We start from the raw sequence: 19,982 nt of genomic DNA, 5'->3' as shown, positions 1-19,982 counted from the left end.
TTCAAATCAGAGCCCCTGTACACCAGTATGTTTGAGTGTCTGTCACTGATTGTGAAAGAGAGACTGTGTGTAAGTGCAGTGTGAGTGTATGGATATATTTGTGTGTGAGTGATGTTGAGTGGGGGTGAGCATGAACCAGAATGAGTGAGTGAGAGAGTGTGCGTCAGAGTGAGTCAGGGGAGAAAGAGTGAATGAGACAGCGAGTGAGTATGAGTGAGTGAAAGTGAGTAAGAATGTGTTTGTTAGCATGTTTCATGCATGTGAGTCTGTTGTTGGTCATGGCATACTTGAGATAATTCTTGGCTTAACGGGATACCCAAGATAACTTGCTGTCCCTAGCGTATTGTTGGCATAGGGGAGGGCGCCGTTAAAAAATCTAGGCCCTGATGCACCGGTTGCAATTCTTTCCACACAGAGGTTTCCTATAGCAAACTGATGATAATTGCATAATGAAGGTAAGACTTGGCAACCATTGCACATTGGGGGTGGGAGGACTGGTTGGATGAAGCAAACTATGAGAAATTGCTGATTCTTACAATATTTTTTTGAATATGGTGAACCCATGGTATCAACAGCAAAATTCTAGTACTTATATATCATATGTAATTCTTGGCATAAGGGGGTACAAATGACAAACTTCTGGCACTGGCACACTGAGAATAATATAGGGACACCCAAGGCAAATTTTGTAAATAATGAGGTGAACCTGTGGCAAGTACTACACTCCACCACTTTCAGGGATCACCAGCAACCACTGCACATAACCATGGCCACTGGAATTATGCTATGATGTTTCTACTGACTTTTTGGCACAATTATAGATTTATCTCATTTGCCACGCAAACTATCATCTTCTGCGTAATCTGCAGATGTTAACAAAAAAATTGTTTCTAGCTCAAACAGTTCAAAAGTTAAGAAAAACAAAATGAAATGTGTTGATGCACCATGGAAGTCCCTTTGTAAATGTGGACTGGTAATCTCTCTGGCATTTATTGCCATAATTGGGTGTTAAACTGGTACTAATGAGGTGCCACCAATGCCCAGACTATTTTCAAGTGTAAAAATGACAAAAAAATGAAGTAATGAAATGTGCCGCATTATGCTGCATAATTTGCCTTTTCTTGCCACATAATTTACTCAACCCTGCTGCATAAACTGGCCCCTTAGTGCTGCCAAATTTCAGTGACTCTGTCTTTAACATCCTTATATTTCTACTTCCTGCTCATAATATGCTCTGTGGCGCCATCTAGTGGGGGAAGGAGAAGGTGATGAAACATCACTCTATGTGGCTCGTCCTCAGAGGCTGGATACAAAATGATGGGCCCCTTAAGATTTAATTAATATATTGTCCCATATAAATTGCCAAAATACAGAAATTTAATTAATTTGTTTTTTCTTCCAAGTGATCGAGCAAAATATTGAACAAGAGGAGGGACAGAACAGATCTTCTGCAGATCTCAGAATTCGGAAAACACAGGTATCGCACGCTGGAAGCCACTTTGTACATGTTTATTGAGACTTTTCTTCCACAGGTCGTAATTCCTTTGTCATATGGTTTGTTATAACTGTATCTGTATTAGGAATAACATTCACGTGGCCGGAAATGTGAGAGTCAGGCACATTACCAACATCATTTTAACCGATGAGTTGCAGTAAAAATATCTGCACCCACTACATAACTGGTGCAAACATTATATTTACACCAATTAACCGGTATAAAACAATTTTTTTGCACCCCTCAGTCTGTTGAAATGTCCCCTGTCAATCAATGCAACTAGAGATGCAAAATTGCATTGTATCAGTGCAAAATTGTCATACAGGGAACAACGTATATAATTCACTCCACTGATTGTGTGTTTGTAAGAACAGAACTAGAGGTACGTAAGCTGTGAAGTGAGGTACGTAAACTGTGTTCAGTGGGACATCTTAGTCATTGTTTTCCAACATTCACTTTCCTATTCTTTCTATGAGTTCAGTCTCCAGCTTTAACATCCCTTAAAGCCTCTTCAGTTACTGGCAGGTTTGCGAAGTTTGAGTGCAGGGTATGACCGGCCATTTTCAGAGCCAGGTCACTGGGCCCAGACATTCCACCAGGCAAGGGCTTTGGATATTCATAGAGTGCTCTGGTTGCATGGTGTGCCTTCTGGTTATGTCCTGTATTCAAGCCCTGGCCATTAGAGCCCACAATGCTGTGTGCACACCTTTGTGTCTCTGGATTTAACTTCATTACTTGGCTTTCAACCAGGCCCTGCACTGAGCTCCTCTGTGGACAAAACCCTCTGAGCGATTTGTGTCAGGTTTGGCCACATGCCAATATTTTAGAAAAGGAAAGTGTGGGATTAAAAGAAATCGGAATAATGTATTTTCCCCTTGGTTTATATTGAAGCAGATGTAATTTCAGGTGGTAGACAGCTAAATAGAAGCCATTTTCAGCTTAAGAAAATTGGGAGTCTCCTGCCTGAATCGGGTTTATTCGCACATATGGGTTTTATAGGAAAGTAGCACCTTTCTGGCATACTTACCCCCCACGTTTTGACCCGTGTCAGTGTGTTTAGACTGTAGTGCAGTTGGATCCTGCTAACCAGGACCCTAGTGTCAGTGCTCTCTCCCCTACATTGAGTTGTATGGTAACTTTTACCCCTCACAATTGGTATACTGGTTCACCCATGTAAGTCCCTAGTGTATGGTACTTAGGTACTCAGGGCATTGGTACACCAGGGGGACCCTCCTGGGCTGCAGCATGTATTGTGTCACACATGAGGACCCATGCAAACTGTGTGATGACAGGCCTGCCATTTTCAGCCTGTCTGAAATGGTGCATGCACCTTTCACTCCAAATAGAAGAATTGCCTTATATCATGGTCACTCTACCCTGACCCTGTAATTCACCCATAAGGTAGGCCCTTTAGCCCAAGGGCAGGGTGTATGGTTCTAAGTGTAAGGACATCCCTGCATGAGCAGAAGTGCCCCTACAAACGGTAGACCCCAATCCCTGGGCTTTGTAAGTGAAGGGAAGCCATATTAAGGTATGTAGTAGACACTGGTCAACACAAGTTGTCCAACTACATAATGGCTTCACCAAACACAGGCATGTTTGGTATCAAACATGTTGGAATCGTGCAGCTACACTGATTCCAGTGCTAGTTGCATGTTGTCATGTACCTTAGGGGCTCCCTAGGGGATCCCCCAAAGTCTGTCTGCATACCAGCCAGTGCTGCTGCCAACCCCTAACTGTTGAGCCTAACCAAGGCAGTGGAAGACAGAATAAATGATTTCCTGTAAGATTTAGGCTGGGATGGGGGTGCCTCTGAGCACCACCAGGTTGCTTTGAAGGGCACATTTGGTGCCCTCCTTGCATAAACCTGTTTGCACCAATCCTCTAATCCCGCTTTAGCGTGAAACCACAAAAAGGACAGGGATGTGACCACCCATGTTTCCAGGTCCTTCCCTAAGGAGGTGCATAAAGCTCTGCCAGGTGGCCACTTCATTCTGTCATCTTGGAATTAAGATGAGCAGAGGCCCCTGGGGTCATCTGACTGATTAGTTTAGCTGAATTATGTCCCTGACACCCCCTGATAGGTGGGTCACTGCAGTGTGTCCCCCCATTTCCTGGGTTACTTAAGGGCTCCCCTCAGGGTGGGACCTTGGATTCGTCTGCAAGACTTCAGGAACCATCTGCAAGCCTCCTCTGCACGACACTTCTGCAACCATGACACCGGAACCGCAGTTGTTCTTTACTTTAACTAAGAGCAAGACTGTTACCAGTAGAAGGGCTTCTACTGCAACTTTGTTTCCAAGTTCTGTATAGACTTCTGCAACTCCATGGCCGTTCATCCTCCAGAGACACTAGGACTCTGCCTGTACTTAGGAAACCAGGAAGAAATCTCCCTTGGAATGAAGGAGTCACTCCCCTGCACCCACAGGCACTTCAACAATGACAACTGGCGTGTGGATTCTGCTGTCCCACAGACTCCTTGAGGCTCAATAACACAGGTGGTGGTTCTATGGCTCTTCAGAGGTCTGACCTATCATCCTTGCAACCGGAAAGCCTGTGGTCCTTCGCTGGAGCTGCTTGACCGGAACCCCTGTGCACTGCCTTAGTATGTCATTGCCAAGGCTTGTTGGCTATTGAAAATTAAGAACTCCTAGCTCCAAGAAGCCCCGGCCACCAGCACTCTCCAACTCCAAGAACGATATCCTCTCTGCAACTCCTGTGACGTGGGCATCTCTCTTTGCTGTGCTCTTGAGGCCTCCTTGTGCCTGCTCCCAGATGGTCCTGCTGGGGGCTCCACTGATTTGTGATGCTCTCCTGAATGCTGAGGGCTGGCCCTGACCTACCTGCCAAGGCGGGTTGTCTGAACCTTGCTGGTACCCACAACTCCTTCAAACCCTGTGCATTGCTTCCCTGCATTTGCCAAGGCTTGTTGGTGGTCCCACTGACCCTCTGCAATTCGACGACTGACATGGGACAGCTTTTGGACTACTCCTGGGATCTTTCTGCATCTTCTGGACTCCAAAGCTGCACCTCGTCGTCCACCATCCTGCAGGAAAGCATCTCCAAGAAGGGTGGGCATTACCCTCCCGGACCACCTGGGCACCTCCAGGTGATCTGGACTCTGTCTCTTCTTCCTTGGGTCCTCTTCTTCCAGAATCCACACTTGGGTTCCACCGACCTGGTCCACGGGTCACGTCAGCAGCTAGACAACTAAGGTCCCCATTGACTTCAGCAGGAGGTTCCGACACAACTTCACCCCTATGAATCTGATCTCCCTGGTGTAGGTACTCCATTGTTCTGGGTATCATTGGGTGAGAGCACTATCCAACCTCCCTTGCCACAATGGGTTTCCTTGTGGTCCTCAGGGAAGGGTCCTAAAATGCGAAAATTCCAACAGTGACTTCCCAATGTTAGCCTATGGACACTGACCCGAAATTACTACTCTGCACACGGGCGCCTAGGGAATCCTATCTACTAACCTTTGTGGTTTTACCACTTCCCCAGTCCTAGGGGTCCTTGGGTGGTAGTGTGGGTTGGGAGAGATTTTTGCATTCCATTTTTTTAAGTATATATATTTTGTCCCCCCCACAGGGGCCTATGTTATTTCATGCCTTTACTTACCTGCTGCTAAGTATATTTTTGTATGTTCATATCTCCAGTTAGGTGATATACCAAAGTTAGTTCTAGAATGTGTGTTACAATAAATATAACATATTTTTCTAATACTGGTGTGGTTCTTTCCTATGTATATATCACTGACTGGCCTGTGTGGTATTTGCAACTGCTTCACACCCTCCTGGATAAGCCTTAGCTGCTCTCCACAGCTACCCCTAGGAATGCTCTGGTTATCCAGAGCCACCAACACTATTACTATGGGTTGCTTGGACTCAGTACAGGGACTCTCAGCTATAGGTGTACACCATTTTCTGAGCCCGCCTCCTACAGGTACGCTGATTGCACAGTCACAAAAAGACAGCTATTCGGTTCACAAACCCAAGCCGTCCCAGAACATCCACAGCAGTGATTTTTTATCTCTTTTTATGGAGAGCGGTATTTAGCTAACTGGGCCTTCTAAACACATTGTCACAAGGGTCAAACTATGCTCCCATCCCATACATGCCAACAATTATTTTTTGATCTATGGTCCCAGGACTGGGTCCCTAAAATCAAAAAAGGCACAGTGGATCGGCAGCTGGCCTAGCTGTTTGAGCTCTAAGAGGCAGAGGTTAGCAGAGAAGAGAAGGGTTGACCTACAGAAATAGACAGAAGTGAGAGAGAAAAAAAAGTTTATTTTCCCAGGGGAGCCTTTGGAAGGTGGAGCCCTGGGCCAATTGACCAATTTGCCCATGCCTTAAAAGATCTCTGCCTAAAATTCAATCAATATAAGTTTACGTTTATTGCGTTGAAGTCTATCTAACACCTCTGTATAACACAAATATCTCAAAAACTACTGAGTGGATTTACACCAAAAACTAACTAAGACATATGTTAAGTAAAGTTCTAATTTTGTGCCACCTTTGGTATTTATTCTATTCAGGATTTTTTATTTTTCACTGCATCAAAAAACAAAAGGGAACCGAATTGCTTCAAGCTTGAGGGTGAAAGAGCTAGGACGATGTGGCCCACCATAGCTCGTGAATATATAAATATTCCTTAGTTAGTTAGTTGTAACACTGTGCAACATGGGATGTATTTACCAAATATTAAGATGATTTCTCTACTCTGTCTTATTCTTCCCACATTCTACAGCACTCCACGCTCTCACGCAAGTTTGTAGAAGTGATGACAGAGTACAACGCCACGCAGTCCAAGTACAGAGACCGCTGCAAGGACCGGATCCAGAGACAGCTGGAAATCAGTATGTAGTCTGCAAGGGTCTTCCCTGTGGGGGTTCAAGGAGGATGGTGGGTTCCTGAATGGGGCTGAGGGGAAATGGGATCCTTATAAACAGATAAGACTATAACATTGTACGTGGTGACATTCAAAATCAGCACAGAGGACCTCATAAAGAGGTCTCTGTTGTGAGGCTCAAAAACTCATTGTGGACCTACCAGCATCAAAGGTACCAGTATCTCATAGTAACAGGGGTTATGATTGATAAACTGAAGTTCCACATTTGATCCACTTATAAATGAGGAACTGCCAGTGGAATCAGTAAATCAGAGTCCAAATCCTTCTTAGAGAGTTGCCCAGTGGTTCCAGCATTTTTAACATTACAGAGCGCTCAAATCTCTGAACTGATCTTCACCTAGAAAGTGAGTGGTATGTTTAGGTTTATGCTTTGGCCCTCATTTATTAACATTTTGCCCTGACACTCGTGGCAGAAATGCAACGAAAAAAGAGCATCAGTTTACCATTTTAAAGGTTCTTGTTCTAAGAGCAAAGTTGTATTGTGTTGTGCAAGCACGCACACAAACTTTAGTAATTGAAGAACTTTGTGTAGAGGACATGACAAAATGCATAGACCAGAGGAATATGTGGATGTGTAATTGAAGGAGGAAATAATAACCAGAGGGATAGGGAGGAATTATGGTCCAGTGTATGCCCTCCCAAGTAATACGTCAATATATATATAATACACTGTTCCAGCTAAGCAAGAGAAGAAAGATACATGGGGGGTCCTAAATTTTAGGAGCAAGAAACCTCACACACCCATATGGGTGTCATGCTTCATCATCGGAGTTGCTCCTCGTCAGACCGGCACTGCAATGTCTGACGGGCACCGCCCCATATGGGGAGGAGCCTGTAACGTTGGTTTATATTTGAAATATTCGGTAAATGTAGGCTTTCAAAATACTAAGCATTATATGCAGATTAAGTATAAGGTTGGGAACAAGTGGTTCAAATTCTATGTTGTATTCATAGGTGTGGGTATATGTTGGGTGTATCAAAATGTGGCCCTTGCGGGTGGCTGATTTTGGTGTTTACTTCCTATGGTGGTATGATGGGTGGGATAACTTACAAACATAAAGGATGGGGGTGTTAAAAAGGAATATTTGAGACAAAATATAGATACGAAAGTGTTAGTTGGAAATAATCAGACCTAACTCTAGGTGCAATTATACTTAGTGCAGCAGGTACAGTGGGACCATGGTCCAGTGGAGTGAGGAGCTCACTGCCCCGTAATCACAGTTCCTTTACTAGCCAGCAGTGTGGCAGGGGCTCCCACTTTCTTTGCTTGTATCAGGGTCCATTGTACTCTTGTTAGAACACATCTGCTGCTTTCGTCATCACTCAACATAATGGTATTGGCCTAGGAGTGATCTTATTTGTGCTGGAGTAACTTCAGTAATTCCAAATTGCTCTTTGACATGGAATTAATAACAATAACGCACTTATGTCCACTCGTGCAATTAAAAATAAATTGGCACAGTTAGCGAGTGCCAGCAGCTGCTCGCACTGCTGTTTATGTTCTTTTGCATTTAGCACGATTTTCTTCGTGAAAAAAGCATCCTCACATCCATTTGAGTGCAAGGGGGAATGTTTGTAATAGGAAAATGGAGCTAAATGCAGAATTACTATTTTTGTGTAATTCCACATAATGTTGGTAACTAGCGTGATTACGCAACGCTGAATTATGCCAGTTACACCCACCCTAGTAGTGAACTGAAAATGCAGCATTTTTTACTGTAATATTTTAACATTTATGGGCTTCCCATCATTTCCCAGTTTATAATACCCACTCAGCTAGAGCTCAGTTGCACTGAGTTACAAGAACTGCCTATTCACAAAGGTGTATGCAGCATTAATGCCTGGAAGTACCTTCTTTATGACTGTCATGTTTACTACTGTTGATTTCTGTGTCACGAGCGTGGAGGAACCTGCAGGAGTAATTCCCACTTCCGGGGTCAGAAGTGGGATGTCCAAGATGTGGTTTGCTTTTGGTAGTTTGGGAACGCCTTCAGCATGTTGTTTTATGGTTCTTCTCAAACTTTGAACCAAACACTTTCTTCCCTGGAAATGATCAGAGATTTACTCAAACCCGGGCTGAGACAGCTTCCTTTCCACTGTGGGAAGGGGGTCAGATTATCCCCAGGTTTGTTGGTAGTGTACGGGAAGGGATTACTCTGCAGAAATAACGGTTTTTCTTACAGAGAAAGCAAGGTGCGTTTGCATCGACGGCTTGATTCCAACTGTGTCTAATTGCACTTTATGTGGAAATACGCACATCAGGAGAGGAGACCTTGAGGCATGTCACGTGACATCCCCAGTAGCACGCCTAGAAACTCGCACCTGGCATGTCTTTCCAGGCATATTACTAGGGAAGTTGGCGAACCGGAAGTAAACATAAAAGTATGCTTAGATGGATGTGTAAATCTCTACCCGCAGTTTTACTTTTTTTTTTACGAATAGGGCTATTTGTGCCTTGAAGGGTAAGGCTGTTTGTTTCCATTTATTTTCGTGGATGTCTGTGCTCTTTTGCTGCAGCAAAAATCAATATTCAGATTTTGTCTATGTCGACGTATATAAACATTGATTTTTGTAGCCACAAAACACTGTTGCCGACTGCAAAAATAAATGCATTCTACATTGACAACATATGAACATCGATTTTTGCTGCCACAAAAGAGCACTGATCGCGAGGAAGAAAAACTGAGGAAAAAACATCCTAACATTAGCAACTCCTGGGCGGTTTAAGTAATGCGGTGCAAATTAGCGCAACCAAGTAATCCATCCCCAGAAAGTCTAATTGTTTCTGAGCCAACTCATTATATTACTCAGGCTTCACAGCTGCTATCCATTACAGAAATGTAGAGTTGGGTTATAGAGTCCCCGATGGTTTCAAATGGGTGACCACTAAACCCACAAAACCGCTTCACTGAGCACAGCGTATCACTGTCATACGATTCCTTCTCCACTGAGCATATCCTCATGCAGATGACCTTTAAAATTCACAACAGGGCATGCACAAAGTAACCCTTCACCTACACATTGAGGCTTCATATTACTGAAAATGTTGGCATCAGAAGCTTCCTCTGGAAATCACAAACGCTTGAGGACAAGTCGTAACACACCTTCGGAATACAGTTAGCGGGTCATGTAGAATGTGGGTGGTTGCCCACCAGCCTGCTAGGTCATCGGAGCCTGTGACCTCTGCTCCCCTAACAGAAAGCCGCCTGTCATATTTAGAGATCATCACATGACTGGCGAGGACCTGTGCAGTGGAATCACTTTTATCACTGATGAGCACCAACTGGGTTGCCATGTTGAAGTATTCTGCTCACCATTCTCTTTAGCAGGGAGATTTTACTGCAGATCGAAAGAAATGTGTCCATAAAGAGCAGGGCGGTTCATGTGCATCAGGGACACTAGAACACTTTTCTTCCCTGGATTGCCATGACTTGCAAGGAAATAGAAGTGATGGTCACCCTGCTGTTAATAGGGCATGCAAACACCATGGTGACCTGGCAACCGAGCGCAGATGGGTTGGGAGGCGAAGGGTTTTTAGTGGCAGAGCCAGCTGGGGCACCTATGACTGAAGCCCATCAGTTTCCCAATCTCTCAATTTAGCAGAGGAACTACAAGTTAGGTGTGTGGGACACTTGCCATTTTTTGTGGATGCATAACATTTGCCAAACTGACCCTCAGTAAACTGATCGGACACTCAGACCTACTGTCCAAGCTACTGACTGCTGTTGATGCGGTTGAACACAACAGAATAGGAAACAAATAATCCAAACCCAATTGTGGATACTCCCGTGATCATTTTGAGTTGGGTGAACGGCCCACGATCCTGCTGATGTGGGAGAGCTCCTCACGTGTTTCTTCCTAGTATTGGAATCTCTGCTCAGTCTAGAGATGCCCATCAGCAGGTCAGGATCACATTGTCGAAAGTACTTCCTCCTATAAGGGAAGAAACACTTTTGTCAAAGCTTTTATACCAACCTGCAGCCTTCAGAACGCAGCCTGGTGGAATTATTTTGTATTTCAGAAACAAAGAACTAAAGTAAGTGTATGTTTCTGGAACAGCTCAATGGTCTTGATGTGTTTGGGTGTATTTTCAGTTGTTAATGCTGCCAAAATATTGAGATTGGGGTTGGGTGCGAACCTTAAAAAATGACATTGTCAAGAATGCAGACCTTGTGGAACGTAATAGATGTGAACGATAGTGGTGGCTTAATCAATACACAATTCAGCACACTGGGCCTTGGCATGAAGGAGAGTAGGCATAGAGGGGGGCGTTTGTTAGACAATGCATAGGTCTTAAGGACTTGTGGCCATTTGAGTTACATGGATAAGTTACATGGATAAGGCAGTTGTCTCTACTGGCCTTGAAATTAGGTCCCTCGCCCTTTCAGGGAGCTTCACACTTGTGGGCAATCTCTCATTCATTTTCCCTCTTCTACAGCTGGGCGGACGACGACAAATGAGGAGCTGGAGGACATGTTGGAAGGCGGGAAGTTGGCCATCTTTACTGATGACGTAAGTAGCCATCACTCTGCTTTGTGCATGTTGGGGGGGTATTATGACCCCATTAGCCTCCAATACCACCTATGGTTTCAATTGGGCAAGCTGTACATGAGTAGCATGGGTAGTGTGTTCCTTCCTTAGCTGGCTGGGCACCTATCCTCCATTCCTTTGGGATGGGATCTTGTTAATAATATGAATGGAACGAAGATTGTTAGTGTAAACGGTTCCCTAATAATCCCTCTTAAAGAGTTGATAAATGAAACTCATTACACAGGGGAGGGATATAAAGTGGCAGCAAGAGAGACTATGTAAAATATTAGGGAATAGCACCGAACTGAAAAACACAATTCTGTTTTCATGTTTATACTTTCTCAAAATTTGTTATACCTGTTCCTAACAGAGACATCATAAAACTTTACAACTTAACATAACATCTGGAAAGAAGAGAGAGTTACAATAACGGATAGAGAAGAGAAGTAAAGAGAGAAAGCTGAGGAAGCCAGTAGGACAAGAGGGTCTTGATGTCCTGATGGACTAGAGTTAGTGATGGGGAGGGAGGAAGCAATGCAGGCACACGTTCTGAGGAGGAGACTGGAGGACAGCATATCTGTGCCAGATGCCCATGTGTATATGTGTATACCAAGATACATACACGCAGGTGGTGGTCCATTCAGATGTCACCACCTTAGCAAGTCAGATCTACCAAAGGTGCAGGCCTACTGGAGTCATGGAGCTCACCATCCGCTCGCGAGGGAATCCAAAACCCACTTTCAAAAGCTGCCCTCGTGCAGACACTGACAGTGCAGAAGTGACCTTGCAGCGATGATACGTGCAGGAGCGCTCTATATCCAACACCGTGAGGGATCCCCTTAAGCACTAAATGAAGGTGGGCACCTTGTGTGATTGCACATAGCCACGCCTGTCCCTAGGGGTTTCCTCTCCCTCTAACCCAACAGTGGTTGTCTGCGCCCATCAAGCCACAGGTGCACCAAGACAGAGTTAGTACATGCTTTGGAAGCTCGGCTTTTTTAATTAAAGGGTGCATTCATGAGCATACTAGGATTTAGTGTCGCTTCAGTAATCTGACCTTTGCCCTCGGAAACAAAAACAAATGAAATAACAGGTCCAAAGAACTCCATAACTGCAAATATTGCACCCATGCAAGAAATCAAAGAGATCTCCATAGTAGGACTGAAAATAGAAAGTCTCCCCCTGAGGTGCGGGGGACGATCCCATGTGGGGCAGTAACGTTGGCGATGCACGTTTGCAACAGTTTCAGTGCATTGTCGGCCAACCAGTATTGTGCTATCACTAGGTAATGGCCCAGTAAGAAGTCATACCAGGCGGAATGCAAAGTTGTTGCATGTTTTCTGCCCTAACAGGCTATTTACCTGGCATGAATCCCACCTGCTCTTGAACTATGCCTGACTTTTATTCCACCTGATTATGTCGAGTTCGGTAAAAATGAGAAACGTGCATTTCTATATGTAATCTATATAACGGAACGGGATTCCCATCTTCACTCGTGTTCAGGCCTAGCCTTGGGAAGAAGTTGTAGCTCAAAAATTGAAAGCTGGGCCAACACTGAATCCTTGAGTAAAAAATCTTAGAAGCTACGTTTATGACAGGGAAGCTAATATTCGGAGCTATAATCCTCAGCTCGTTGGAAAACCGAAAAGATGGAGGGAATGTGACACTAAAACCAGAACTAGGTCAGTTATTTCAAATTGAGCATTCTCCCTAGCTCCCAACTAGACCACACAAACTGATGAAGCCTGTAGACAAGCCAGGACCCATAAGAATCAATAAATTAAGGTAGCAGGCAGTACTGGCAATTTACAAGCAGCCAAAACTCATTAAAACTCACCAATAGCCACATCTCACCACCTGTTCACTAACTCGAACACACAAACTGATGAAGCAAACAGATAAGCAAAGTCCTGCCATAATGAGTAACTTAAGATAACAACAAGTACTGTCCATTCTCAAGGCAGTCAAAGCACCCCAAAACTCACCACCTATTAACTGACGCACTCAAACTGATAAAGCCAGCAGACAAGCCAACACCCTAAAATAGCAGCAAAAATTCAACGAAACTCACCGAGAGCCAAAACTCACCACCTGTTCACTTACTGGAACACACAAACTGAGGAAGCCAGCAGACAAGCCGAGATCGTAAGATAGCAGCAGAAACTCAATGAAAGGCACCGACAGTCAAAAGTCACCACGCGTTCACTTACTGGAACACACGAACTGATAAGGAGTTCACATAAGCAAAGGATATAATATTGAGGGGCATATTTATACTTGTTTTGCGCCAAATTTGTGACATTTATTTAATGAAAATTTGGTGCAAACTAACTCCGTATTTATACTTTGGCACTAGACCCGTCTAGCGCCAAATTTATAGAGACAGATATTTTTTGGACGTGGAAACCTACTTTGCGTCAAAGAGATGCAAAGTAAGGGTTCCAGTGCATAAAATGACTCTATGGCCTTAGCCCCATATTTATCCCCCATGCTAAAATCATGCACAGGAGGGAGTAGGGGTCAAAAAATGGTGCAAAGCTTGCTTTGCACCATTTTTTAACGCCTAGGTCAGGGCAGGCGTTAGGGGACCTCTGGGCCTAGTTCCATGGTGGAACACAATGGAATAAGCCCACAGGTGCCCTTCCCAGGCCCCAGGGACACCCCTACCCACACCAGAGGGACAGCAGAGGATGGGGGACCCCAACCCAGGTATGTGTAGGTAAGTACAGGTAAGTATATATATATATATATATATATATATATATTTTTTTTTTTTAAGTGCCATTGGGGGCCTGAAATGGCCCCCCTACATGGCACTGGGTGCAATGGCCATGCCCAGGAGACCATGGTCCCTGTGCTGGCCACTGGGGTGGTGGGCATGACTCCTGCCTTTTCTAAGACAGGAGTCATGTGGTATGGACAGTTTTGCATCAGAAAATGACTCTAGGCAGGTTAGAGTCATTTTTTTTAACTCTAACCTACCTAACGTCATTTTTTGATGCAAAAACCCCTTCTTCCATACCGCCAGCCCCACCCGACTAACGCCATTTTTTTACGCTAGCCTTTCGTTTGCACCGTCTTGCACCATTCTATAAATATGGTGCCCGGCTGATGACCAGAAATGGTGCAAGCCGGTGCTAAACTTTCTGGTGCAAAACTGCATTAGTGCAGTTTTGCACCAAAAAGTATAAATCAGGGCCTCAGAATCTCAAACCATGAAGAAATGGCCAGTGTTTTTCTCTGTGAAAGGAGACAACCCTAGGTAGAGAAACCCTCACCTTATGCAACCACATTTGCAACTCATATGGGCATTTTCTGATGTAAGTGCTTTAGTTTTGGTGCTTTTTGTGTAGCAGAGGATTTTCAGGAAGAATTACAAAAAGCAATTCAAGGTATCCTCAATTGTCAATAATAGTAGCAACGAGTTAGAATTTGAAAAAAAAAAAAACAAGAGCATGATGACACATTAGTGAAGATTTTTAGCTCCCTCACCCAGCCCAAACTGGCACTGCTTTGAAGTTTTACTGGTGCATCTCCTTCCATGCAGACAAGCACCCACATCTGGGGACAGAGGAGGTACTTGCATCAGCACCCCCACCGTAAGACATGTTTTTACTGTGCTCATTCCAGGATATGGCTAGTTATTATGCCAGACATGTGCACAACTTTACATCCATCAATGTTCGACTGAGGTATCTAAAACAGACACGTATGAGTGGTCTCAAATGTCACGATGGCACTGTAGCAGGCATTGAGGAAGCAAGCCATTCACCCCTGCATTACTTTCTGAAGTCATTGCTGATGCCCTTCCATACTGACTATGCGCCACAGCCGTCCACCATAAGCCTAGGGCCTTCTCTACAAAGAATTGGCGCAGTGCTGCAAGTCATTTTGTTGCACTACCCTAAGCCAATTTGAAAGGGTAGGAATGCACCGTATCTAAAAGATACAGTGCATTCTTGTCCTTTTAGCCAGAGCCGGCGCACACATTGCAACCATGGTGCAAGGGTGTCTGTGGTGTTGGCATGATTGTTTTTGTGCAGGAAGGGGCATCTTCCTGCACATAAACAATCACAGGCGCTTTCCTCATTCTAAGTGTGGTGCAGAATGTAGCACAGATGGAAAGAGAAAAAAAATTAAGAGAAATGTAAACATTTCTCCTCGTTACACTGCTCTAGGGAGGCATATGTTTTTGTCGCTGCCCCAGATTTACACTATTTTGTAAATCTGGGGCAGTGTCAAAAACCATGGGTGTTGAGTGGGAACACCCACAGCAATGCCCATGGCACGCCTCCCGACATAGTCTGAGGCAATGCAGTGACTTGCACTGAGTTGCCTTACACCATATTCACAAAGCCATTTAAAGCCACGCAGGGAGGCTTAACCTGGTGTAGTGCTTTCCTCTTATTTAGTTTCTAAGCACTAACATAACACAACAGAAATGCACTTCTGAGGTCAAAGAAGACTTTTATTGTTGTTATATGAATGACGAATTAGTAGCTTTCCAGTCCGCGTTAATCAAACAAAATATATCAGTTTGCAATATACACAGCAGGTTATATTTATACGATATTGAATGCAAAGCAAAACAAATACTTCACCGTGTAGGAACTATTTACAGCTACATCTTTCTAAGGTCTGCAAGCTGATGACCCCTGTCAGCCGCGAGAAAGAGTTTCATCTATCCACACGGGATGCTGGCAGCTGGCGCCAAGCTCCAGCACGAGGTCCGGCAGATTCGAATCTCACTCTCTGCAGCCTGTTACATTCGTTACAAAGGTGTGCCCCCTCCTCCCAGACCTGGGAAACTGAGCAAGCCTTTTGGAGACTGGCCAGGTCTCCAAGACTACTCCTGTTCCCAAGCTCAAGCGAAGGAAAAACAACACCCATGTACTCTCTCTTATCATGTCTAGTCTACTGTGAGAAAAACATCTTGGTTCTCCGGTGCAAAAACACAGCTTGGAAAAATACAGCTTGGATTCTCAACTGCAATGTCTAACTCCACGTTAAAGGCAATAGGCAGCTAACCTAAATATCAAATGCAATGTCATGTTAAAGGCAATAGGCAGCTAACCTAAATATCAAATGCAATGTCTAGTGTCATGTCAAAGCCAATAGGCATCTAAGCTGAATACAAAATGCAATGTCTTATATCATGTCAAAGCCCACAGGCAGCTGAGCTGAATACAAAATGCAATGTATAATATCATGTCAAAGCCAATAGGCAGCGGAGCTGAATACAAAATGTAATATATGATATCATGTCAAAGCCAATAGGCAGAATATCTAATAGCATGTCAAAGTCAATAGGCAGCTAAACTGAATACATCATGTCAAAGCCAATAGGAATGCAATGTCAAAGCCAATAGGCGGCTAGACTGGATACAGCATGTCAAAGCCAATAGGCAGAATACAGAATGTAATGGCTAATGCAATGTCAAAGCCCATAGGCGGCTCAACTGAATACAGAAAGTAATGGCTAATGCAATGTCAAAGCCCATAGGTGGCTAAACTGAACAAAACATACCATGTGCTACTGGTGAACATTGAGCAACTAATATGCGCAGTGGTGAAACACAAAGTCATTGGTCAAAACAAACTTTATCAAATGGCAGTACACCTGGCCTTCTAGGTATGGGTCTGCACTGTGTGGCACAGGAGGATCAAAAACGTGACGCTCCAGTGGCACATGGGGGCTTGTAAGTAAGATCCCCTAGTCCTGACCCTCCAAGAGGTTTCAGTGATGATACTAGCTGGACCTTGACAAGTCCTTAAAAGGTTTACCCTCGGACTGAAGAGAAGAGTTTTGCAGTAATGTGGGTTTTTGAACATCTCTAGTGGTTTTTATAGGGAAAGTCTTTCACCTTCATCCGGGATCATCAATTCCTAGTCGCTATTTTTGAGACACAAAAGCCAAGATACCAAAACATATCAAGAGATGAGGCCTAGATGTTCAGGACTGTAATTTTGGGTTTGTGAAGGAACCTGGAAAGAATCGTAATCATGCTGACTTTCCTTCTGGATTCCCTTTCTCAAGCACCAAGTCCCAATCCTCCATCAAACAGTACATTTGTTATTTGTCGAAAAAGGCACACACCGAGAATCTGACATTGTTGACCATTTCAGCCTCATTTACACCCAGTGCTGGAGAGTTCTAGACAGTGTAAAGGGAACCCAAAAACGCAGCAGACACACGGAACAGAAAGCACGGACAGCCTCTCAAGGGAAGAGGCCCCTGCTCCTTGGAAGAGAACTAGGGAAGATGTGGACCCAGCACATGAACGTCACCATGACATTGTGCATATAAGACATCTGTAGCGACAAAAGGTATGGTTTCCTTTCTTAGATGAAATTGTCGTAATGCTCCGTTCCTGTCATGTGTGCCTGGGACTGAGCAAGCACCCCTGAGTGGAACCATTAATACTACATCCAGTCCCTGGGGCATCTGGGAGGATTTCTTTCTGGCCATTACCACAGGACAGTATTTTCTTGTGGACATAGTACACATTGATGAGTATTTAAGATTCCCTGATGTGATGGCATTTCCTCAGCATGGTGGCTCATTGGCCCAATACATGCTCTGCAAGTATCGACCTTTGACTTCCCGTCACAGCTTCTAAACTCAGCAGGACCACTTTCATCCGTCAAAAGTCAATAAAATAAGTACCATTGAGTTCAGTCATAATAAATGCATTTTTTCCTTGCTGCAGGCAATGTTTGTAGTAATATCAGAGTACAGAGAATTGATCGCGGGATCACAGTGACGTCCACTGACGGAAATGACGGAAGCGGAAGCTGAAGCTCTTGCGGGATCTCTTGGGGCCTGCGGGCCAGATCGGCGGTGGCAGCGGTAGCAGCTGGGCCCCCCTGCGGCATCTTTGAGCTTCCCCAGATCCTTCCCCAGGTTCTTTTCCCCAGCGGGTGCTTGAGGCTGGACACCACCATTCCAGGAAAGAGCCGGAGAAGAGCTGCGGAGGTAGCGGCGGTAGTAGCTGCGGAAGGCCTGGAGAGCCGGAGAAGAGCCGCGTCAATAGCAACAGCGGCAGGCCCAGAAGTGCTGTGCGCTTAGGAGAGACGCCGCCCAGGCGGGACAGAGTATCGGCTGGCTAGTGGCTGGCTAGTGGCTTGGCTGCCAGTTGAGTTGCGGTTGCTGGGCAGTGGGTTGTGGGCCTTGGGCTCTGAGCCTTGGGCCTCGTGCACGAAGAAACCCCTTCATAGATCAGCATAGCTCTGCACAGCCGCTCCTCACTTTACTCCCTCACCTACGCCCATACCGTACATTAGACAGGCAGAAGATGCTGGTGAGGACTAATGAGGACTTCGGGGCATTTTACGGGACGCTGTTACCCTACCAGGAGGGTCTGATAAGGTAAAACGGCGGTAAAAGTATAGAACAACAAGGCAATTATAGACAATAAAAAAACAACAAAAGGCAATAAAAGTCATTGGGAGCACCTGGCCAGTGGCCTGAGGAGCAAGACGGCGGCACAGTACTGTCGTACTTGTACCTCTGTAGTGATATTGGGGAGTGAAGAATCGAGGGTGGAGAGGCGGGAGTGTAGTATTATTCCTATTACACTCTCATAACCTAGCCATCCATGCTACCTGCTCATTGACAATTTTGTTTGACTCTCCATCCGTCTTCATGATCTTTAGTTTATACTGCTTTAACCTAGAGCTCCTACTCTGGTCTACTTTGGTCTACTCTGGTCTACTCCGGTACACAAAATTTTCACAAGTTGGGAATTAAGGTGCTGAATAAGAGTTGATAAAGCTGATAAAGAGCCTGCGAGAACTGAAAACGGGTTGAGAGATAAAAGTTCAGAGTTGTTGGCCAATTCCCCAAGGTAGTTCCTCCGCTGGATATGACGGCCAAACGTCTCCGAATGGGTAGAGCTTTCCTTAACCGGGAATGTAAAAAGACTAAATCGAATCCCCTAAGAAACAAGAGCATTTCTCACCTGAATACAAAAAACTCTTGCGCCATTCTTCCCTTTTTTCAAAAGGAGTTACTTGATGAGCCACCATCTAAAGAGTAAGCTAACATAAAATCTAATGTTTTTGATAACTCTGGAAAGAGTGTGGCTCTAATTCCCCCAATCAGTAAGCCGCCTATCTGTGGGGGAGGATTCAGAGAACATAATCCTTCCCTCTACCAACATGGGACCCCCTGATGTAGGGGATCTTACCTTGCCGGACATTGAGGTGAATGGAGCGGAAGATGGAAAGAGCCTTTCCTTTTGTTGTGTGACCCCGCTCTTCGAGGGAAGAGATAATTCACACGGCCTAAGGCTTATTAGCTGTACACCTTCGGATCCCACCTTATCTCCAGTATTTTCTTCATTGACCCCCGATTTTATGCTTCCTGGGAACTCCCCAAGTGTACCTTCGTATCAACACATAGTAATTTCGGAGTCCATTAAATGCTTAGAGAGAATATTATCTCTTCTCTTAGCGCTTTTAGAAAAATCAATAAATAGTTTTGATCATTCTCAAGACAATCTCTTGGCTATATTGAAAGCTCTGACAGGCCAAAAGAAGGGTGGGCTAACCCTGGTTGAGAACGTTCCGATGCCCACAAAGGAAGCCCCCAATAAATTGGGATGCAGGAGTCCTAGTACACCATTGTGTGCCTTGGATGCAAGTTTGAATGAGAACTCATCCAAATATCCAGATCACACAAATAAGGGAACCCATGCTGGTAAACCACAAGTGTCCCTTAAATCCCTTGATCTGCAAGGAAACCCTTCAATCAGAAAGTATTGACTATTCCGTGGAAAATCTATTTTCAACTTCACTTCCTCAGTCGAATATCTTGGTGCCAGCAAATCTGGAGGAAAAGTCAACTTCCCCTGTGGTCCTTTTCCCCATTTTTCGACCACAGTCTAAGATACCTACCAAGTCCTCAATTGTCGAGAACAGTGGGAATGTATCTATTAAGCAAGCAGAGAACGAAAGGAATATGGGAAAGTCATTAAAAGGGAAAAAACTGGGAAGAAAGGTTTAACAGTGAATTTCCAAAAAAAACAAGAAAGGTAAAGTTCGA

General features: G+C 44.6%; 1 protein-coding gene across 1 annotated transcript in view; it reads left to right on the top strand.

Moving 5' to 3' along the window:
• Positions 1–19,982, top strand: part of LOC138304261 (syntaxin-1B) — a 293,052-nt gene that overhangs the window by 188,464 nt on the left and 84,606 nt on the right. The window contains exons 5-7 of the mRNA XM_069244180.1: positions 1,404–1,477; positions 6,245–6,353; positions 10,845–10,918. Coding sequence (XP_069100281.1) covers positions 1,404–1,477; positions 6,245–6,353; positions 10,845–10,918 — 257 coding nt within the window. The remainder of the gene's footprint in view (positions 1–1,403; positions 1,478–6,244; positions 6,354–10,844; positions 10,919–19,982) is intronic.

The sequence above is a fragment of the Pleurodeles waltl genome, chromosome 7 (assembly GCF_031143425.1).
Source record: "Pleurodeles waltl isolate 20211129_DDA chromosome 7, aPleWal1.hap1.20221129, whole genome shotgun sequence".
NCBI classification, from domain to species: domain Eukaryota; kingdom Metazoa; phylum Chordata; class Amphibia; order Caudata; family Salamandridae; genus Pleurodeles; species Pleurodeles waltl.
This window is presented reverse-complemented; position numbering and strand designations above follow the sequence as displayed.